We start from the raw sequence: 24,220 nt of genomic DNA, 5'->3' as shown, positions 1-24,220 counted from the left end.
GTCCTGGACATGTGTGATAGGCCGTGCATCATCAAAACATGCACAGGAGAATTTCTCCCTCTCTCAATAATAAGACCATGTTGTCGAGGAAGGACAAGGTTCTGGGACAGGAAACAATGAAGGTTGCTACCTAGCACATAGCTATGTTCATATGTGAACACATTGCGCATGCCCACACACACCTTCTCAGACATGCTTCTGCTCCCAGGATCTTCCTTCCATATGGCAGCTCTCTGTGCGACCATAGATGCTATCACACCTTTCTTTCCTGGGCCCTTTCTGCCTCCTGTGGAAAGTGCCAGGTTAAGGAAATCCAGGTTGAAGCCATTGGTCCACATCAGGTCTTAGTGTCTTTTGTTACTTTTCAATCCTTTGAGCCATGTACCAAATAGTGCACTCCTTTTTCCCTAAATGATGCAGTTAAATACTCACACGGAGATTAAGGTCTGCAAATAGACTGAGCGTGCTTCTGCATGCCCAGGCCCTCCTCCTACACATGCCCATTGTCCTAGCACTCAAGAGGCAAAGGCAGGAGGACTGGAAGTTCAAGGCCAGTTTCAAACAAAATAAAACAACAACAAAAAAACCAAAGATCTGCGAATCTGATGGCTGCATATTAGAAACAGAAGCTGACAGATAACGTGGTATATTCAGTCAAGTTCTTTCTGAAACACCACCAAATACTACAGAGCCAGATATGGTGAAGCAAGTCTTCCATCCTAGTGCTCGCAAGGTAGAGGCAGGCAGATCTCCTCCTAGAGAATTCCAGGCCAGCCAGAGCTATACATTAGAGAGTCCCTGTCTCAAAACAGATAGATCAGAACTTCAAAGAGAACAAAGCTTTAAGAAGAAGCAATAGCAATCAGATTTTAGAAGAAGCCAAGCAAATGAATGAGTGGTTTTGAACGAGCAGACTAGAGACAATGAGAACAGGACCAGAGGTGCAGCTCAGTGGTAGTCCATTTGACCAGCCTGTATGGGGCCCTGGGTTTGACCTCCAGTCTGGGGCAATAGGGAGATTCTTGAAGAATGTTAGTACACCTACCATTTGCTAGGAATCCTGGGTGAGGGCAAGGTATCACTTAGACCTTTCTTACTTCAGCATATACTTTACAGGAGAGAAAAGTTTTTCAATACCAGAAAGCACCACAGTGTGAGATCTTTTCCAGACTGTGGAAAGTTTAAAGGGGGCTGCACTGTGGGTGCGCCAAGATGGCTCTCTGATTGGGGACAGCTGACTGAGTCATCCACAGAGTCCAGCAGAACAGTGAAAACCGCAGTCTGCTAGCGTTTTTGATGGAGAACAACAGAGATGCGGGAGAAACTGAGAACGGAGGCAAAATGAGACTGGCTAACCGAGAAGGTAGCCACACATGTGACCTCGGCCCACCGAGTGGCTTCCTATCCGTAAAAAGAGGAAATAGAGTCTGATTAAAAAGCAAAAACTGGTGAAGAGTTCAGGAAACAACTGGCTGGTTGTGTTCTTCATGAGAAGCCCTCCAAGTCAACACAGGAATTATGTTTTTTTTTCTCCAGTCTTCTTTTGAAAGATGGAAAAGCATAGTAATTAAAAATTAACACATTATCGGAAGAAACGCCAGGGCCCTCAGTGTTGGCAGGCACCCAAAGCCGTCCTGGGCCTGGGCCGTCTGCCAGTTTTCAGCCTTTTCTGGGTTGGGATTAGATTCCATTTCCATTTAAGATTTAAGGTGGACTTTTTACCAATTCTAACTCAGACTGGTACAAACAGAAAACTTTGGTGTTTCCTGGCAGATAGTTGCAAACATAGCATTGAAAACTTAGTACCAGGTCCTTTCCTCCTCTTGTTGGACTGAGGGTAACATCACATCTGAACAGGTCATGGCAGCACAGTGGGAAAGGAACTGGGGTGGGATACTGCTCATTGTTAAATTCAAACCAAAAGGGAGGGTGTGGATGATGGGCTCTGGAGATTTTGTGTATTGGGCGGCCAAGGAAGAGGAAAGATAGCGTTCTGGGTTCCTTCCTGGCTTTCATTAAGGTAACTGTGGTCAAACACAGCAGGGGAACTTGGGCAAGAGGCCAGTGAGTTTCTGTGGAGTTAGAGCTGCCTGTGTTTTTAATGCCTAATTCTCCCACCTACCAGCAAAGGACATGCAGATGCTTAGAGGTAGCAAAGACCTGTAGAAGCTACACACACAGTTTTCTTCCTGCCCCACACTCTGTCTCTGCCTTTCTCTAATATACATGTGATCTCTCCCTCCCTCCCCTCCCCACTGTGATTTCTTTTTCATTCATTGGTTGGTTTCATTTTTTGAGATAATCTCATGTGGCCCAAGCTGGCCTCAAACTACATCTGGGAATGATATTGAACTCCTGCTTCCCCCACCCAAGCACTGAGAATACAGTTATGCATCTTCATGCCCAGTTTATGGGGGGCTAGGGTATAAAGACAGCCAGGGCTTCCTAGATATTACATGAGTGCTCTACAAACTGACTACATACCCATTCCCCGCTCCCCGCCACAGACACACACACACACACACACACACACACACACACACACACACACATTTTACACAGTTTTATATGCCCTGTAGGCTTTGTGCTCACTTTTACCTTGTCTCTTCCTAAGGAGCAGCCTCGGGGGGTGCTGCTCTTGGGCAGGCGTCTGTGCTATTCCTTGGCTTTGCATACCAAAGGAGGATCCTATAGCAGTGCTGAGCCCCTCTCCGAGCCCCCCCACACACACACACTCAGGCTTGCAATGCTTAACCAGAGATGTGTCAGCATTTTCTTTTTTGGCAGGGAGGGGGCAGTTTCTGAGATAGGGTTTCTCTGTGTAGCCCTGGCTGTCCTGGAACTTGCTTTGTAGACCAGGCTGACTTCGAACTCAGGGAGATCCACCTGCTTCTGCCTATTGAGTATTAGGATTATTTTCAATAGCAAAGTATCAAAACATCCCAGCTTGCTTTAGCTCTATTAGTAGTGAAGCTTATTCAGAGTGAGTCAGGGCCGTGGCCCCATTTATCTTTTCATGGGACTTGTTTCCCCACCTCGGCCTCAACTTAGTCATTTCTTTGCAATCAGAGGGATTTTTTATTTTGAAACTTGAGTCTGATGGTGTTACCATTGTAAAAAAAAAAAAGCAAGTTTTCTCCAGTTTATTATAATACCATCCCCATGCTAGCCATACTCCCATCCTTCATGCTAACTGTATAGCAGTCACTAATCACATATGGCTATTAAGAACTTAAAATATGGCTAATATGACATAGGAGATGACTTTAATTTCATTTTAATTAATTAGTGGGTAAAAACCTGCTTATGGTTGATTCGTGTGGAAAAGAAAGTAGATATGTTTTTGCTTTTTCTTTTGTTGTGATCTTCAATTACAGCTGTTTCTGTTGTGGTCAGTGTGAGGTGAAGTCAGTGTGAGGCTCTCTGAGATAACAGCACCTCACCGTTCCATCAGTGACAGTGAGTGGTGTCAACAGGACTCTGAGAAGTCATCCTCTGTCACCTAGCTGGTGCAGATGATTTACAGAGGACCTGTCAGGTCATCTGGTCCATGTCTTTCTCCGCGGGTTCTTATTGGACAGCATCATTTTTCCTCTTTAGCTTGTATTGCTAAGGACCCAGAGGCAGTGAATCAAGATATCTTTCTCTAACTCCTTTCGCCTTTCTACATGTTTGGTCCTTTAAGAATAGATCAAGGTTGGGGAGATGGCTTGGTGTGTAGCAGCCCTTGCTGTACAGCATGAGGACCTAAGTTAGAATCCTAGCAGCCACGTTAAAAATCCAGGTGTGGCTGTGTGTAACTCCAGTGTTGTTGGTGACTGGGGTGAATACAGGAGGATCAATTGGGTTACCAGCTTTCAGTAGGAGACTGTCTCAAAGGAATAAGGCAGAAAATAGAGACTAGTAGGGCAAGACACCAGACAGCTTCCTGCAGCCTCCATGTGCATGCACGCACGCACAGCGCAGCTATGTGTACCCACCCACACGCACACATGCACACACGTACACCGCAGCTATGTGTACCCACCCGTCCACACACATGCACACACGCACACCGCAGCTATGTGTACCCACCCATCCACACACATGCACACACACCCCACAGCTCTGTGTACCCACCCATCCACACACATGCACGCACACACACCGCAGCTCTGTGTACCCACCCATCCACACACATGCACACACACACCGCAGCTCTGTGTACCCACCCATCCACACACATGCACACACGCACACCGCAGCTATGTGTACCCACCCATCCACACACATGCACACACGCACACCGCAGCTATGTGTACCCACCCATCCACACACATGCACACGCACACCGCAGCTATGTGTACCCACCCATCCACACACATGCACACGCACACCGCAGCTATGTGTACCCACCCATCCACACACATGCACACACGCACACCGCAGCTATGTGTACCCACCCATCCACACACATGCACACACGCACACCGCAGCTATGTGTACCCACCCATCCACACACATGCACACACGCACACCGCAACTATGTGTACCCACCCACACGCGCACATGCACACACGCACACCGCAACTATGTGTACCCACCCATACGCGCACATGCACACACGCACACCGCAACTATGTGTACCCACCCACACGCGCACATGCACACACGCACACCGCAACTATGTGTACCCACCCACACGCACACATGCACACACGCACAGCGCAGCTATGTGTACCCACCCACACGCACACATGCACACATGCACAGCGCAGCTATGTGTACCCACTCACATGCACACACGCACAGCGCAGCTATGTGTACCCACATGCACACACACACACACACATGTACCACAGGTATGTGTATCCACACACATGCACAGGTACCTTATACACTCTCTCTGCACAAAATAAAAATGAATCTGAAAGAAAGAGAAAAGATAATCCAGGCAGGGACATCAGCTCCCACACCAATGCAGTGACAGGAAAAAAGAAGCTTGATTTGCCCACAGGACTACCTAAAGTGTCATAGACGAGAGGGACATTTTTTGCCTTATAGAACTTGGAGTCCCAGCATCTGGAAATGACTGCTGGCTGCACACTGATGAATGTGCTCATTATACATTTTGCCATAGAGGGATGTCCCTTGTCCAGGGTTGATCTACAGCTACTGGAACTCTATACTACTGCTTTTAGTGTGTGTCCCTATCCTGTCCCCATTTCTAGAGGGCTTTCCTGATGAAGTCATTGGTTATTCTGGATATTTGGTATGGGTTTTTCTGGTTTTTTTTTTTTTTTTAATTTTGCGCGTGTGAGTGTTTTGCCAACATGTGTGTAAACCACACATGTGCCTAATGCCTGCACAGGAGACGATGGTGTCAAGCATACCGGAACTGGGGTTACAGGAATGCTGTAAGCCCCTATGTGAGTGCGAGGAACTGGACGCGGGTCCTCTGCAAAAGCAGCAGATGTTCTTAACTGCAGAGTCATCTCCCCCCCCCTGGGTGTTTGTGTTTTAATTAGACTCTCCCTGGATGGCTTCCAGCCCCTTTGACAGGGGCCAGGTTTCTCCTGCTGTAACAAAATGCTAACATTTCTCTGAATTTGAGTGCAAGAAGGAGCCAGAGAATTGTCTTCTGATTTGCTGTTGGAATCAGCTGGTTTCACTGGCTGAGCTTGTTAGGTTGCACTGCTAATAGAGCTGCATGGCGCGCCTTCTTTTCAGTGCCTTGTTTGTCTGACCAGACGGTCTTTTCCCAACCACATCTTAATTCCCAACCACATCATTTTCCTGAGGTCTACTCAGAAATATCTCAAACTCCCTATGTGTGTACCCGAGCTAACCTTCCCTCTCAAACCTGTTCCTCCTGAGCACCTAGTCTCAGTGAATAGTAGCTCCACTAAGCTATTTTCTGCTCTGCTCCAGCAAGCCGTCAGAGTGATGCAGTTGGGAATTAAGATGTAGAATCACTAACGGGAGCAGCAGGATGAGCAAAGCAGAGACCCGAAGAACCCCAGAACACCAGGGACAGGAGAACCACAGGGACTTAGAGCCTGGGGAAGGAAGGGAGGAAGAGACCACATCACTATTTTAACCTTTAGTGAGTTAAAATTTAAATATAATTCAGTTCACCAATTAAGTGTACATATCAGTGGCTGCTTTGCTTTTCATTTCACTCGTTTATTTAATTGTTTATTTAAAGCTGGGCATAGTGGCAAAGGTCTTTAATTCCAGCACTTAGGAGACAGAAACAGACAGATCTCTGTGAGTTTGAGGCCAGCCTGGTCTACAGACTACAGAGTGAATTCCAGGACAATGAAAGCTACATAGTAAGAACCAAACAAAAATTTTATTTGATACGCACTTTTAAAATCTGTATTATGTTTTTAGCCAGGTGTGGAGGCACACACCTTTAACCCCAGCACTCAGGGGGCAGAGGCATGAGTTTTAGGCCAGCCTGATCTATAGGTAGTTTTCCACGTCAGCCAAGAGTATATAAAGAGAGTTTGTATCAAACTCTACCCCCTAAAACAATAACTTGTATTATGTTTTTATGTACTGGGGAAAGAGAGGCATTTGCAGGTCTAAGGACAGCTCGTGGAAGTTGGTTTTCTCCCACTGTCGTGTGGGTCCTGGGGATCAAATTCTAGTATCAGGCTTGGTAGCAAGCGCCTTTACCTGCTGAGCCATCTAACTGGGTTGCGTTTGACTTCTGACTTAGCTTGTTATTATTGCCGTATTTCCTAAATATTGGCTCTCTTACTGTTATTTTGACTTCTGGTTCAACCACAAAGGCCAGTTAGTTCATGTGCCTCTTTGTCCTTTTCTTGCGCATTGGCCTTCATTCATCTTGTAGGGCGTTGTCTAGTATGTGTTACCACATTCCCGTCAAACTTGGACCAAATTGAAAAGCACCTGAGACCTGTGTGGCCATATTTACAACCACAGGCCTGGCAGGAACAATACAGACAGTATGTTGTATCCTGGGCTGACCCTGTTAGGTTTGGAGCCCCTTGCAGTTGGTCCATGGCTGGAGAAGATTCCCTGGACATAGAGCATGCTCATCCCAAAGCTTCTCTTCCCTGGATTGTGTCAACATGGAAGAGTGTGACTGCTATCCTTAGTCCCTCACCCACATCATAGTGTCCTAGGGACTGGGGACTCTGGAACATATTCAGAGTGAAAGTAGGTTTAAACATACTAGTCAAGCCAGTCTAGGCTTCTTTGGTTGCTAATATTGACCCAAATTTGAAACAAAGACTCCTGAGCCCTGCAGAGGTGCTGGCATGATGAGTGAGATGTGTCTGGCCTCAGACTGCTCTTCAGCCGCCAAATAAACAGCGAGCTGCACCCTGCAGGTAGCAGCCTGGTTTTGTAAGTAAACCTTTGTTGCCACACAACTGTGTCTGTTTGACTACATGTTGTCTATGGCTGCTTTCCTCCTTGGCGGCAACCAAACAGTTCTAGCAAAAATCCCATGGCCTCCAAAGCCTAAGATACTCACTCTCTGGCCTTTTGAGACAAGCAGGCTCTTTAACTTCATGAATTTGGAACAAGGATGCTGAAGCGATAAAGTGTATTTCTAAAGACAGACTTCTCTTATTAGACTGTGCAGTATCACAGACCAGAAACAGCTCTTTGGAAATCAGTCTGTTGTAGTTCATTACTGAATTCAGCACAGGAGATAATGACCTCCAATTACAGCAGGTTTCGGAGGCCTTCACATCTGTGTTGTTAATAGTATCTTCTGATTATTGCAAGGGGGGAAATCAAAGGTACAAAATTTGACCCCTGTGAAATTATTTAGAATCTCAAATATGGAGATGACTCTTATTACTTCTCTTCAGCACGCCCATGGGCCTGGTAATGGGACAGAGGGGTATGGCTGAGTGTTTGAGCACCTTCAAACCAAGAGTACAATAGACATTTTCAGCAGAGCAGCTGGTCCTTAGTAATTGGGAGGATGGCTTCCACTCAGGCAGACAGTATTAGAGAATAATGGTCCACCAGAGCATTAGAGGTCACTTGATGCTTTTAGCCTTCTTTGGAGGTCAGTCCCCCGAATGTCTAGCACTTTGAATAGAAACCGAAGAGTTGCAAGACTGACCTCATTGTGTTTTAGGTTTGCCATAATGTCACCATCTCACCTAAAAATCTAAAACTCCATCCAATTCACAGTCCACTTTCTGCACGGTATTATCATTACCATTTGCTCATACTGCAAAATTATTACTCATGGCTGCTGAGATGGCTCAGTGAGTCAAGGTGCTTGCAGCCAAGCCTGAGGACTTGAGTTCCATCCTCAGAACCCGCATGGTGAGAGGAGAGAACCAATGTCACTAAGCTGACCCGTGACCTCCACATTCGCCATGGCACCCTTGCCTACACATGTATGTGCATGCACAAAATGAGTGATTCTTTAAAAACGATTACTCTCCACCTCCTCCACTAGAACAGAAGCTGATTCAGTTGCTGTCAGTGATTAATTAGTCTGAAGAAGTAATTATGCCTGCCTAAGTGTGTTTGGCACACTGCTTGTAATCCCAGCATTTGGGACGTGAAGGCAGAATGATCGTGAGTTCAACACCAGCATGGTAGCACACTCCTTTAATCCCAGCACTTGGGAGGCAGAGGCAAGCTGATCTCTGAGTTCAAGGCCAGCCTGGTCTATATAGGGAGTTCTAGGACAGCCACAGTTACACAGAGAAATAAACCCTCTCAGGGGAAAAAAAGAGTTCAACACCAGCTTCAGCCACATACCAAGTTTGAGAACAAAATGAGGTCTATGAGACCACTTCTCAAGACGTGGAGCCATTTAGATGACTCAACACGTGAAGGTTCAGGCCACCAAACCACATGGTGGAAAGAGAGAACCAAGTCATGATGGTTGTCCTCTGGTGGCACACACATGCCAGGGTGCATGTGTGCCCACTCCCCCAAACACATGTACACGTACATCGAATGAGCCACCTTTCTGTTGCTGTGATAGCACTGTGGCCCAGGTGATTGATCATGGAAGAGGTTTGGGCTTATCTTTTCAGAGGGTTAGGAATCCTCCATGGCCAGGAGGCACAGCAGCCAGCAGCAGGCATGGCAGCAGGCACACAAAACTGAGAGCTCCTATCTACAGATGCAGGCTCGGAGCAGAGAGAGCAACCTGAAGTGGTGAGAGGGTTTTGATGGTAAAGTCTGTCCCTGTGACATACTTTCTTCAATTGCACCACCTAAACCTCACCAAACATCGCCACCAACCCAGGGACCAAGCGTTCAAATGCTTGAGACCATGGGGGGGGGGGGGGGGGACGGGACACTTTCTCATTGAGTCCATCACATGCTTTAAAAAAGAGAGAGGGGGTGGGCTGGAGAGATGGCTCAGAGGTTAAGAGCATTGCCTGCTCTTCCAAAGGTCCTGAGTTCAATTCCCGGCAACCACATGGTGGCTCACAACCATCTGTAATGGGGTCTGGCCTGCAGACATACACACAAACAGAATATTGTATGCATAACAAATAAATAAGTATTTTTAAAAAATTAGGTGTAGTAACATTGAGATTCTATGAGACATCTCACTATCTCACAGGTACATAGACAGGGGTTCCCTGGTTAAAAGATTGCCTTAGATCTAATTATGATTAAATCTAGGTGCTTAGTCACCTTGGTACAAAGGAAAGGTAACTAAGGAGAAAGGTAACTGGGCAGAACTGGGGAGCAGGGTTCTCCCTTCAGGACATGTTTCGGTCAGCCAAATCAGAAAGAAACAGAAAAGACTGCTGTGTAGTAGTGAGGCAGATCTCCGTGACCTAACACCATATTCCATTATGCATTGTGGTTTTATTGTTTTCTTTATCGTGATTTGTTTGTTTCTTCTACTTTTAAGTTTACTGGTGTTAATCCATGTTCATTTCTCCTTCTGCACTTGTCATGCTTGCTATCTCTGCTTCCACCATTCCCAGGTTACAGTGTAGCCAGGACATGCCCAATCTCTTGGCCGATGAGCATGCGCTGATAGCCTCCTATGTGGCCCGTCTGCAGCACTGCACACGGTTAGTTGGTAGAGCAGCAGCACCGGGAGCGCAGCCAAGGCTGCTTTGAGGGAGGGGGTGAGATCTGGTTCCTGGGGTTGCCAGCAGGAGAAGCTCTGCATGTGTGGTGTGATTGAACAGCTGCCAGCTGTGATTGGCAGAGTTAATTGCCAAAGCATTGGCTTCCATAAGAGAAGGAGCCTGGCCAAGCCTGGCACTCACCTCAGCATGGAGTTAGAAAGTCTCCTCTACAGTAAGGCGCAGTCCCTGCTGGTTACACTGGGGAGTCCCACACACTGTGATGCTTGGAGTTCCAAACTGGAGCATTCTCAGAGGAGACGTGGTTTTATGTCCTCTTCTTCAGCAGTTGTCACTGAGGACAATGTGCCTACGACAGGACTGTTTGGGGCAGTGAGATGGCCCTTGGAAATGAACATGATAACTAATGCAGGTGGTACAAGGAAAGAACTAGTTCCTAAAAGTGGCCCTCCAGCCTCCACTGCCATGCCGTGGTAAACTGCCAACACACATGCATGCACATACATTACACACTAGACGGATAAAATAAAAACACACATAAATGGAAAGGACTATTTTAACTGTTGCCTTTTATACCATTCCAATTACCAGTATGACTAAGCAACAACTTTATTTAGGAGCATTCGCTCTCCTTAAAGTCTTGGGGGAACAATCAGGTCCTACAGACTCCCAGGTGGGTTTGATGGACTTCTCCTGTCGGGGGAGAAAGGAGTTGATAATTGCATACTCTGTCAGAGAATCTCCCTGTGCACCAGATGGTGTCTGTGTTCTTGTCCCAGTCTCTTGATCTCTGAGAACGAAGTGTTTATCTCAGGCAGGGTAAGTAACGTTCTGTCGGCAAAGGCAGTTGCCCGGGGTGCTTGAAAGCATCTGTGGCAGTAGCAGTATACAGTAGCAGAATACTGCAGAGACCACACTATCTGATAGTTCAGCCCATGAGTTTAGGGCAGATATAGCTAGCATCCTCAAGTCCCTGAGCAAGGATTGATGACCATTGGTTCAGAAAGAGCAAGAGGATGGATGAGTACTGCATCCTTTCTGATCCACAGTCTAAGGAAATGAGTCCCATGCTGCTTTGAAGGAATCATAAAGTTCTTGGCTGATTCCGAAACTGTAAGTTAATTGGAACAAATAAACCAATAATTGTTTTGTTTTATTTTGTGGCACTAAGGATTGACGTGGGGGCTTCACACATGGTAGGCAAGTACGTGACCATTGAGCAATATCCCTAGGTCTCTTTTTACCTTTTATTTGGGAACAAATTACCTAGGCTGTCCTTGAACTCATTTTGGGGTCCAGGCACAACTTATATAATTCTTTTGCCTTAACAGCTCACATTGCTCTGGTCAAGTCATCATCCATCCCTGTTTCCCTAAAGCTTCTTAGTCGGCATGGTGGTTCATGCCTGTAATCCCAGCACTCAGGAGGCAGAGGCAAGGAGGATTACATTGAATTCAAGGACAGCCTGGGCTACAGAATCAGAGCCTGACTCAAAAAAAAAAAAAAAAAAAGAAAGAAAGAAGGAAGAAGAAGAAGAAGAAGACGACGATGATGATGATGATGATATACTCGTAGAGCTGATTTTCTTTTATCTGGTACCATATTATCTGGTACCTCATCTACGAGGGTTCTTACATTGTTAGAGTAATGGATGAGGCAGGACACAGTAGTACACACTTGTAATTCCTGTTCTGGGGAGACTCAGGCAGGAGAATTGGGAGCTAAGTGTGGGCAATACAGAAATAACTCACCACCGTCCTAAAAAGATGAGAGGAGAGAGGTGGAAGAGGAAGATGGACCGGCTTACTTCAGACTGGCCCCATGTGTGAAATGAACATTGTACAACAGGACAAAGGGTGTTAAAAGGGAATTTCTCATACCACAGACTCTTTCCAACTAGACAGTTTTCTTAGCCAACCCTGGCTGGGATTCTTTTTCCTTCAGCCAGTGTTAAGTATTTTCTCAGCCCTCTGTTTTTTATGATCACATAGTTTTCTTAAGTCTCATTTTAGTTCAAGACCTGGCTCTATAAAGTTACTTTCCCCAAACATTTGGTTAGTAATCCCTATCTCGGATTTTTGCAGGGTGTCTTTCCTTAACCCTTCATTTAGAAAGAAATTGCCCCTTTGCCGATGTGGATACATGGGGATGGTATGTGCAGCCCCATTATTTTCCTGAATCCTTTTGTCTGGGAAGATTTAGCATCTGTGACACAGACGTCTACTAATAATTATCATTCTTAGCTATAAGCCTTTCTCCTTGAAGAACAGAACAAGAATCAGAGATGTCTAATAGACACCTGTTGGATTTTATCTCCTTGGCAGTGTCCTGGACAGTCCTAGCCGGCTGGATGAGGAGCATCGGCTTATAGCACGTTATGCTGCCCGACTGGCTGCAGAGGCAGGCAACATGGTGAGTGAGTGGAGGCTCCCAGGAGAGTACCAGAGTGCAGCATTGTTTGATTACATTGAATATACGTATTCCTTAGGAGAATAGTCATTTTGACACTCACAAAAGGGGGATGCTGGGGAATAGAAGGAGATGTGTAGGAAGAGAATGAAGGAGGCTTTAATTTTATCTTTAATGTTCTTTTTGAAATACAGATCAAGAAGAAAAAAATAAAACAGAATTTAGTTATTCTAAAATATCAATACATTTAGTATAAACTCCTAACAATACTGATAAAGGGAAAAGGAAAAGCAATACAAATTACCAATGCCAGGAATGAGAGAAGGGACATCACTACAGATCTTACAGAAATTGAAAGTATGAGAGGAAATAGTATCTTCAATAAAGTTAATAGCCCAGCCAGATGTGGTAGTGAATGCCTTTAATCCCAGCACTTAGGAAGCAGTGGTGAGTAAATCTCTGTGAGTTTGAAGCCAGCCTGGACTACAAACTAAATTGTAGGCCAGCCAGGGCTGCACAGTATAACCCTGTCTCAAAAACCTACCAAAAAAGAGGTTAATGCAGGTGCAATGTGCATATTTCTTAAAAGACACACAAGAAAATGACATGAAAATTAGCAAAAAAAATCTGTTAAATGTTTGTTAAATTGAATTTATAATTAATTTCCCACAAAGAAAACTCTATGCCCTGATGGCTTTACTGTTGAATATATTGTGCTTAAAGGATGGGGGGGGGATGTGCAAAGGTTAATACTCCATGATCAGTTTAGTTTGTCCAAGGAATGCAAAGTTATATATTATATTAAAATAAATCAATATAATTCACATGAGGAAATTTGTAAGATCATTTTAGTAGATGCAGAAAAGCCATCTGACATAAGACAAACTTCCTCCCCTGAGCAATGCTTACACAAAAAACTCCTGCTAGTGCCAACATTTAAAGACTAAATTCCAGAACATTCCTTCCTATATGTCCTGCAGGTCTAATTTTGCTGTCTATTTACAGTTAGTTACATTACAAAACCTAGCCAGTGCAACACGAAGCATAAATTCTGAAAAGAAGATAAATGGTCTTTGACAGTAACATGACCAACTCCAGAGAGTGCCAGGGAGCCTGTGCACACACTTTGCAGTGGAGCTACAAGACAAAGAGTGTCTGAAGAGCACGGGGCGTCCATGGCTCAGTGCCTGAGTGCTTGCCCTGGATTCAGTCTCCAGCACCACCAACAATAACTTTAATAATAATGAAGGGGACTGAAGACTGAAAGGTACAGAACCTTGCTAAAAGAAATTACAGACAGCCTATGTAAATGTAGAGGTGTGTCATGTTGTTGCCTAAAAGATTTGGTGTTGACATAAGTAGATATCTTCAAACTGACTTACAGAGTCAATATCAATCAGAGGCCTAACAAGATTTGGGTTGGATTAGGTTGGAATTGGGGTTTAGGAATCTAAATAACCCTAACTGGCCTCTACGAGGCATATGCTACTATGTCATACTCAACAGCCTTCTGTGTGTTGTTAAATCGGCAAACTCATTTCAAAATATGGTTAGAAAACTAAAGGACCTGTCTTAGTTTGGGTTTCTATTGCTGTGAAGAGACACAATGACCACAGCAGCTTTTACAAAGGAAAACATTTAATTGGGGTTGGCTTACTGTCTCAGAGGTTTAGTCCATTATCGTTATGGGAAGACAGGGCAGCGTACAGGCAGACATGGTGCTGGAGAAGGAACTGAGAGTTCTACATCTTGATCAGCAGTCAGTAGAAGGAGAGCGCCACACTGGTCATGGCTTGAGCATAAACGACACCGCAAAGCCCACCTCCACAGTGACACACTTCCTCCAACAAGGCCACACCTCCTAATAGTGCCACTCCCTATGAGCCAAACATTCAGACACACGAGTCTGTGGGGGCCCATTCCTGTTCAAACCACCAGAAGACCTAACGTAACTATGGCCGTCTTGAAAAAGAACAGAGTTGCAAATGTCACCCTAGGTGAAACCAAAGCCTACTGTAAAATTCTATAATTAAGAAAATGAGGTTTAGCCATGCATGGTGGCACACTTCTTTCTAGCACTTGGGAGGCAGAGGTAGGTGGATCTCTGAGTCTTAGGGGCTACCTTCATCTACAGAATGAGTTTTCTGTCTCAAAAAAACAAACAAGGGCTGGAGAGATGGCTCAGTGGTTAAGAGCACTGACTGCTCTTCCAGAGGTCCTGAGTTCAATTCCCAGCAACCACATGGTAGCTCACAGTCATCTGTAATGAGACCTGGCACCCCCTTCTGGCCTGTGGGCACACATGGAAGGAATGCAGTACACATAATAAATAAATCTTGAAAAGAATGTTCTGGCTATAAATTTTTTATAAAAAACAAACAAACAAAATAACAGTAATCAGTTGTAATGAATAAGCCAAAGTAAACTCAACTCCTGTCTGCTACACCTGAGAGGGACACAAAAAAATAATCCAAGAACAATTTTGTGTTTTCGAAGAAACTGAGGTCATAAGACTCTTGTTTCCTTGGAGTTTTCTCACAAGCACTCAGACTTCTCTCTGCACGACTCTGTTCTGTGTGCCTGTGTACCATGTGTGGGAGATGGCCAGAAGAAGGCATCAGAACCTCTGGAACTAGAACTACAGGTGGTTGTTAACCATCATGTAGATGTTGGGAACTAAACCTGGGTCTTCATGGAGAGCAGTCAGTGCTATTAACTGCTGAGGCATCTCTCTAGCCCCCCAATTTCTCTTATTGGGAGTGGTGCTGAGATACCTCAGCAGTTAAGAGCATTTGCTGCTGCTCTTGCAGAGGACTGGAGTTGAGGTCCCAGCACCCACATCAGGCAGCTCACAACAGCCTGTAACTCCAGCTCCAGGGATTCAATGTCCATTTCTGGCCTCTGTAGATGCCTGCACTCATGTGTGCAGAAATTCATACACAGAAACACATACATATACAAAATCAAAAATAAAATAATTTTTAACTCAAAAATCAGTCAGTGTGTTAGGGAAATATCAGGCAAAAGTGAAAATAAAATTTCTGAGCTAGAAAATATGTGTAAGAAAAATTTCCAAAACTTGAAACAGTGACTTGTGGTGTAAGTCCTGTTGCAGTTCAAGGTCAGCTTGAGCTATATAGAGAGAATTCCAGGCCATCCTGGGATATTGTAGCTCATCCAAAGTTCCTAAACATGAGACTCTGAAGTCCACATTCATCTTCACCTGCACTGGAAATTTGAAGCTAATCTGGGTTACAGGAGACCCCCAGCTCAAAAGAGGAGAAAAAAGAAAAATTTCCAGCCGGGCGGTGGTGGCACACGCCTTTAAGCCCAGCACTCTGGAGGCAGGTGGATCTCTGTGAGTTCGAGGCCAGCCTGATCTACAGGAGCTAGTTCCAGGACAGGCTCCAAAACTACAGCAAAACCCTGTCTTGAAAAACCAAAAAAGAAAAATTTCCAAAACACAACACAGAGTTGGAAAATCTGAACTATTATATTCAGAGATGTGATAGAGAGAGAACCCAACAGTCATCGAATTGGAATCTAAACACTTTAGAATTAGGATTAGAACCAATGGTTAAAAATTTCCAGAATTTATATAAGACAAGACTCCCCAGGAAGTTCTCAGGAATGGGAAGCACGGAAGGGGGGGTGTGGTGGTGGTGGGGGGTGCTCTGCCCCTTGATTTAGAGGGCTCTCCTGATATGCACAGTTACTGGCTTCAGTCTCCAGGACCTTAAGAGAGAGAGAGAGAGAAAACATGTTGTTTACAAAGGATTGGTAATTTCTCCACAGCAACAATGTGATAAATTTTCCTAAATGGTGGGGAAACACTTTTATTCAAAGATAAAATGTTTGAGTACATCGTCTGTTGCTGATGTTTTTGACAAAACTTAAGAATATTCCTTAGAGGGAAAAACAATTGAGTGTCATTACTGCACTGAAAATAACTAGTTAAAATGTTAAAAGGAGAAAGGAGAAACACACTCCTAGGGGCTTGGAAAGGTCACAGTATGCTGCACACAAGAGTAGTGCTAATGACTCACACTTGCTGACTGTGCAAGAGGTGGTGGTCGTTATCCTAAGTGCTTTGCATATCTTAGCTAATTGATTATTCAAAATAGTCCTGTTTCCTGTGGCCTAAGAGATGAACACCCAGCGTTGTAGTCTGTAAGTGGCTAAACTGGGGGTGGGGGGAAATGCCGTTTTTATCTCTCAAACACTGATAATTTAACTATTGAAAGTTAGGGTTCTAGAATGAGTTAAAAGGAAAGATGAAGTGGAGCCCAAACCACGAACTCTCAGACACTACCAGGTAAAAAGAAACAGGCATTCCCAGCATTATTTAAGCCTTTGTAAAGGCACGAGGGTGGAAGTGGCGGAGCTCGGAGACTGGTGCTGGAGAGAAGCGAGATTTGACCAGTGTGTGCCCAGGGAGATGGACTTGTCTGCCAGAGCTGCTAATGAAGATTCTTGGTGTGGCTCTTCTCCCCAAAATAATCCGTTTGTTTTGTTTTGTTTTGTTTTGTTGAGAATCTTAACATCAGGTCACATATCTGACTCCAATATTGCAACTCTAAAGGTTGGGGGGATGGAACACTGCAGAACAATGTGGAAGAGGTGGGCAAAGCTTACATAAGCCCTGGGGCACAACTGGTCAAGTAATTTTAAAAATTAAGATTCATGGGGCAGTGAGTCAAGATGGGTTGCGTTGTGGCTGAATTCTAACGTGTGCTTCACGCTTTTAGATAGCCCTGTTGACCTCACACAGCGCTTTAAAGTACGGTTAAATAAGAGGCAAAGCCTTTTCACCCTGAGGCCCCGATCTCCTTCACCAGGAACCCAGATAAGGATGCCTACACGGCTGGTTTCCAGTGTTGAATTGAAAGCTATCACAGCTGGGAGGAGCTGGAGGTCAAGTGCTCAAAGGGTCCCTTTCATCTTAGTTTATTTCGCCAAGTGTGGTTATCTGCTAAACATCAGGACTCTCAAGGATTCTTCTTTACCAGATTTCTGCCTGACACAAAACCCCTAATCCTCTAATCTCACCCTGATACAAGTACTTTGCATAAAGTGGGTGTAATGCTCTGAAGAGTTTGTTTATGGCCTGGCAGATAGGCTTCCTATTGATTTTGCTCAAAGACCTTCTTCCACAGAGAGAGGCAGGTCAATCACTGGTGAAGGCGGCACACACCCTGTGCAGCGCCGCCCCCCAGCAGCCACTGGGCAGAGAGGCCGGTCAATCACTGGTGAAGGCGACACACACCCTGTGCAGCGCCGCCCCCCAGCAACCACTGGGCAGCTTCAGCCTGGGTGCCTAACAGACCATGCAGCACCTCAGGCTGTCACCTGAAGAAGGGCACTATGGGTGTCTCAGATGTGCCATGATAACTCATTTGTTTTCCTAGAATGCCTAAGACTCTTAAAAAAAAAAAAAAAAAAAAAGGAAGCGGAAGAGCCTGTAACAGCCACAGCAGAGTCTTCATTCTCTTACCCAGCCCTGGGTGCCATCTGAGCGTTTACTTTGAGGGTTGTCTCACGAAAAAAGAAATCATAAAGCCCATTACAGAAGAGGTGAAAGGGCCGGGAACGCATCACCCATTGTCATTCTATCTGACTTATAAACATTTCTGAGAGGCTTTCCTCTCATTGTCATGGTTGCTCGAGGTACACACTGTCTCAGGAGCATCCTTGCGCCTTATCAACAGTATCTAAGCTGGATTTTGTGTACGCGTAATGACTTCAACCCCCACTAACATAGTCATTGCAAAACCTGGCCGCATAATGTGAAGCACTTTAAAATGTGTAGGCTTTGTCTCTGACCGACTGAATGAGAACCTCTGGGTTTAGGGCCCATCTGTCTTTACTGAAGAAAAAAAAAGAAAGAAAGGAAGAAAGGAAGGAAGGAAGGAAGAAAATTTGCTGTCTTCTGATTTACAGCCAGCCTGGGAAACATGGTCTTAAACAGCATTATTGGATTCTGGGGAGAGGTTAATAACCCATAACCCTCCAGTTATCCTCTAGGAGGTAGGATTGTGGGCAGACTGCCCAGGGTGCACTGTAGTGGCTTTCAGGGACCTCTCGTTGGACTCATCCTGTCAGCTTCATAAAGGTCAAAGCCACTGGCCTCTTTTTTTTTTTTGTTTGTTTTTGTTTTTTTTTTTTTTTTGGCCTCTTTTTTTAGGAGAGTGCAGAAATGCATGCTAGGCTACATCTGGCTGACTGCCTACTTGCCTTGGACAGGTAGCATTTGCCTAGTTCAATCAAAGGGATCTTGTTTCTTATCCTGTATCTGGCAGATGTGTCTCCACCTCCGTAAGGTGCTGTAGCACTCTGAGACTCTTGAACCTGAGAGGATGCTCATGTATGAGAAGCACTGTCTTTCCTAGGAGTAGAGGGTGTGCAACCTAAGTGGATCCCACTCCTCATTCTTCATTATTAAAGTTTGCCTCCCCCATTCCACACAGTCTAGTCTAGGCTGGAACTGGGTTATTCTGTAGTTCCTGCTGTGTGTGTGTGTGTATGCATGTGCGTGCATGTGTAGCGTGTGTGTGTGTGTGTGCATGCGCGCGTGCACGCATGCACACGCACTTAATGAGTACTTAATCAGAATCTCCTGGAGCTTGAATTACTGGGTAGGAACTGCCCATTGTGGATGCTGAACTTCAGCCCTCTGGAAGAGCAGCAAGTGTTCTGAACTACTGAGCCATCTCTCCAGCCCCTGGCCTGGATGTTTTACCTAGTCCTCAAGGCAACTTTAGGAGACAGATGAGATTCCTGATGTGATTTGCAAATGAGAAGAAAGGCACCTTGAGTCACCTCGGAGGTCCCCACTAGACTTGATGGCGAATATAGGTCTGCATGACTCCGTGTCTAGTAAAGATCTCCTTGTGCCTTTACAGCATTCGTTTTTTGAGACAGGGTTTCCCTGTAGCTTTGGAACCTGTTTTGGAAGTAGCTTTTGTACACCAGGCTGGCCTTGAACTCACAGAGATCCACCTGCCTCTGCCCCTCGAGCCCTGGGATTAAAGGTGTGCCCCACCACCGTCTGGCCAGCGTGGTGTTTTAACAAACATATCACTAGTGTTTCTGGTATTCAGTGCTAAGTAAATTGGGGGGGGGGGGTGTTTGTTTGGGATTTTGTTTGGGTTGGGTTTTTTGAGACAGTGTCTCAGGTACCCCAGATTGGCATCAGACTTAATATGGAGCCGGGACTGACCTTGAATTCACAATCCTCCTACTTTTACCTCCCAAGTGCTGGGATTTAAATTGATTTGCTTTTAAAAATTGTTTTGTTTGTTTATTTGGGTGAGGTATAGCGGCCAAAGAAGTACTTGCAAGATTCAGTTTCTTCTTTCCCCATGTGGGTCTCAGAGACTGAACACCTGTCATCAGCTTTGGCAGAGAGAGAGAGAGAGAGAGAGAGAGAGAGAGACAGAGAGAGAGAGAGACAGAGAGAGAGAGACAGAGAGAGAGAGACAGAGAGAGAGGGGGGGGAGAGAGAGAGGGAGAGAGAGACAGAGAGAGAGAGAGAGAGAGGAAAAGGTGAGAGTGCTGGAGAAATGGCTCAGTGGTTAAGAGCACTGGGTCACTCTTTCAGAGAACCTAGGTTTGTTTCCCAGCACCCATATGACAGGTTCCAGGGGACCTGACTCCCCCTTCTGACCTCCACTGCCACACATGTGGTGCATAGACATGCATGTAGGCAAAACCACTCATACACATAAGCCGGGCGGTGGTGGCGCATGCCTTTAATCCCAGCACTTGGGAGGCAGAGGCAGGCGGATCTTTGTGAATTCGAGACCAGCCTGGTCTACAAGAGCTAGTTCCAGGACAGGCTCCAAAACCACAGAGAAACCCTGTCTCGAAAAACCAAAAAAAAAAAAAAAAAAAAAAAATCAATCTAACACAAAGCCACAAGCACATAGGAAACATTGTAAGATGCTAAGAGTTCTGTCTGTTCCAGAAACTCAGAGTTCTGACTGCTTGAGCAGCGCTTCAAATGTTGTCTGCATAGTAAAATATCCGACAACTTGGAAATGTGTGTGTGTGTGTGTGTGTGTGTGTGCGCCAGCCAGTATACACTCTGCGTGCAGGAACCTAAGCATGTCTTTTATCACCTGTTGCAGACCAACCAAGTTTCATAAGTCAAAAGAGCTTCAGGGTTCAGGTTTTTATTTAAGTAAACCCAGAATTAGCTTTTATTTAGCCGTTGAGTAAATCTTGATAATTTGTTTTTCTTCTATAAGGTAGGCTAATGAAGGGCCTTAAAGGACAAAGCAAGGTTAAAGAGTAAAAGCACTTTCCCAGGGGGCCAACTGTGGAGAGAAACTCAGAGGGACAACAGAGAAACTGAAACTGTTGCCTTTGCTGAATTTTAAAGGCGTCTAACATGGCAGGTGTTTGTGACTTATTCCACTGGATACATTGCAATCACCTGGAGAGATCTCAGCCTCCCAATGCCCAGGCTTTATTATCTCAGACCAGTTACAGCAATCTTAGCTGGAGCTGGGGAGATGGCTCCTTGGTGAAGAGCACTGGCTGTTCTTTCAGAGGACCTGGTTCCCAGCACCCACATGGCAGCTCACAGCCCACAGCAGTTCTGGGTATTGGGACCAGGAGGCTCCCTTCCGACCGCTGCAGGTTCCTGTGTTTTAAACTGTCTCCTACATCTTTATGGTTTTATTTTTAGATTTATTTTCAAAACAAAATATAGACAGCTGAAAAATTGCAAGCCTGAATTAATCAAACTCAAAGTGAGGTGCTGTTTTCCACCCGTGAAGTCTGAATCCTAAGAGAGAATCAAGTTTTTTCTTCATAGACACCAACCTTATGAGGACAACTTCCACCCACAAGCTGTGACTGGAGAAAGGATTTCTAGGACTTCGGGGTTGGGGACATTCAACTTTCAGTTTTGTGAAAGTTTTGTTAAAGTCCTGAGAAGCTATTTATTCAAAAGTGCTCAAATTTTCTCCATCTTTTTTTTGTTTTGCTTTCTAGTTTTTCTTTTTTAAAATTTAAAAACTTTTTTTTTATGTGTATGACTTTTTTCTGCATTGCAGTATGTATATGCGTGTACCACAGCCTAGCCAGTTTGGATGTTCACCTTCCTAGACCTGGATGGAGGGGGAAGGACCTTGGACTTTCCACAGGGCAGGGAACCCTGGCTGCTCTTCGGACTGGAGAGGGAGGGGGAGAGGAGTGGGGGGAGGGGAGAGGGGCGGGAGGAGGCGGAGGGAAATGGGAGGCTGGGAGGAGGCGGAAATTTTTTTTTTTTCAATAAAAAATAAAAAAATCTCCTGGAAACTGGAGCAATGATCCCGGGGAGCCGCTCTGTGGGGGTTGGGAACTAAATCCGTAGCCTTCGTGTTTGAGTCAAGGTTGGTTGCACACTGCATCCATGCTAGCGGGGAACTCACTCATTAGCTCAGGCTAGCTTTGCCTTGTGGTAATATTCTGTCTCAGCCTCCCTAGTACCGAGATTACTGGCATGAGCCACTGCACTGGGCTTAATTTTTTGTTGTTTCATTTTGAGCTTCTCGGATCCCCTTCCACAGCCCCAGATTTGACCAGAGTTTCCTCCCCTGGAAGCCTGGGTAGGAGGAAGGGGAGAGGTCAGGCTCTGGTTAAAGGATTTGCTGTGTAATAGAAGCTCTCTTCCATGAAGGAGATGTTGGCCAGCTGATCAAAGGCTGGCTTTAAATATTTAAAGAGCTGTTTACTGAAGTATAAAATATGACAAATGTTTTGCATAAAGATACTTCAGCAACAGAAAAGAAAATGTCGTTTAGAGGCAGTCAGTGTGGCAGAGCCCCGTAACGAATTAGTGTGAGCTTATGGAAATTTATTTTCCTACTGTCTGCGTAAAACGCTCATTTTGTTAAAGCAGGTTAGAATGGGAACCATAAACACGAGCCGAATGTCTCAGCACTTCTTTACATACACTCACGCATATTTTCATGATGAGGTCTCCTAAACCAACTTGTCTCCTTTGCATGAAGCATTCTTTCTTTCTTTTTTTTTCCCTAGAGTCCCTTTTCAGCTCTGTGCTGAAATGACTGCATAGGAACTGATAAACTCTTGACTGTTGATTCTTCTTCCTCACTTTCAAGCCTTTAAGCTGCCTCAGCAGGGTCAGCTGTCCTGGCGCCAGCCCTTCTTTTCTGCTGCACGTGCTCTTCCCCAGGCATCTAACTTGCTGCGCATGCTCAGAAGCACTTGGCTGGCGGAACCTCAGTCCCAGTCACCACCTTACTTCCTGTGCCTGTTAATACTAGCGTGTGTTTATTTACTTTGGTTTTGTTTTTGCTTTCGAGACAGAGTTTCTCTGTGTAGCTTTGGAGCCTGTCCTGCAACTCGGTCTGTAGACCAGGCTGGCCTCGAACTCACTAAGATCTGCCTGTCTCTACCTCCCGAGTGCTGGGATTAAAGGCGTGTGCTACCACTGCTGGACCTGTGTTTATTTACTTACTTCTATTATTTTTCTGTTTGTTTGTTTGTTTCTGATCTCTGCCGATGTATTGTGGGCTCCTCGAGGTGAGGTTTTTTTCCCATTTACCTAGGCATCACTAGCTATCTGGGCACTGAGGAGTCAGGAAATGAATAAATTGATTTTGTTCTTGAAAGAAATTATTTAGGGTCTCTTCTAGATAACGTATCCAGTGTCTTTATGAATTAATCATTCTATTTCTGTGTTAGCCTCTTCAGAGTCCAGAAGTTATTTCAAGAAGGGAGACTTGCCTTTGTTTTATTATGTTGTGACTGTTATTATTAAGGAGACCCATAGTGTATGAAATAGTGTGCCTGTTATATAGAATATAATATATACTAGTCCATTTTTCATTGCTAGAACACCTAAAGAAAAAAAAGGCTTGTTTGGACTCAGTATGCTGGTGGTCTAAGGTCAAAGACCAGCATCTGGTGATGGGATGGAAGGGTCCTGGGTCAGCCCAGAGCATCACATGGCAGGAGACAGAGATGAATGTATGTGTGTCCTCTGTATGGCAAACTGACCAAGAACTCAGAGATCTGCCTGCCTCTGCCCTAGAGTGCTGAGGTTGAAGGCCTATGCCACCACTTATATCTACATTTTGATCAAAGAAGAGAGGCCACACTAGACACTCACTAGGGCTGGGTTGGGGGTTCTGTGAGTGCAGGCAGTGGGAAAGCCCAGCCCCATTCTGTATGCAGGAACTGTTGCTTGCTCACTTCTGTTTGAGAAACATATTTCTGAGAGCTAGGGAATCTTGCCCGCTTAGGGATCTCTATTGATGGCTTTGGATTCCTACTTCAGCCTCCACTACAGAAGTCACCAGGTTTACAGTCAGATACCAAAAGTACCGAGGGTTATCTAGACACTCCCAGTGAATGACACCAAGCATGCGTGTTTTCATACACAAACCCTTCCCACATCTGTAATTTTCCCTGCTCTTACCCTAACAGAAGCTATGACTTTTAATTCCACTTTTTTCTTTTCGATTTGAAACTGATTATTCATAGCCAGGTTCATTCTCAGGCCATCTTTGGTGAGGTTCAACTCGAGTTCTCACGTGACGCTAAATACAGTGCGGGGAGTTTGCTCAGCTGGCCGCTGGTCCACACTTCCAAGGAAAGAAGAAAGTTATCTTGTTTTTAATTTTTATTTTAAAGAAGAAAAATATCAGGTGATCTGGTTAGTCAGGTCGGCTGTGCTGTTTTGCCCGTTTATTTATTTATTTTTTTTTATTTTTATTTTTTGGTTTTTTCAAGACAGGGTTTCTCTGTGG

General features: G+C 45.1%; 1 protein-coding gene across 9 annotated transcripts in view; it reads left to right on the top strand.

Moving 5' to 3' along the window:
• The window catches only part of LOC121439635 (dystrobrevin beta), a 234,448-nt gene that overhangs the window by 173,527 nt on the left and 36,701 nt on the right, over positions 1-24,220 (top strand). For 7 of the 9 annotated variants that reach the window (XM_041640172.1, XM_041640169.1, XM_041640167.1 and 4 more), the window contains 2 exons: positions 9,939-10,028; positions 12,371-12,458. In XM_041640172.1, coding sequence (XP_041496106.1) covers positions 9,939-10,028; positions 12,371-12,458 — 178 coding nt within the window. The remainder of the gene's footprint in view (positions 1-9,938; positions 10,029-12,370; positions 12,459-24,220) is intronic. The other 2 variants (XM_041640176.1, XM_041640173.1) reach the window with 1 other exon arrangement.

The sequence above is a fragment of the Microtus oregoni genome, unplaced genomic scaffold, assembly GCF_018167655.1.
Source record: "Microtus oregoni isolate MIOR12 unplaced genomic scaffold, Mior012 000062F_ref0000492, whole genome shotgun sequence".
Lineage (NCBI taxonomy): Eukaryota > Metazoa > Chordata > Mammalia > Rodentia > Cricetidae > Microtus > Microtus oregoni.
Note: the sequence above shows the minus strand (reverse complement) of the source record. Positions and strands in the feature narration are given on the sequence as shown.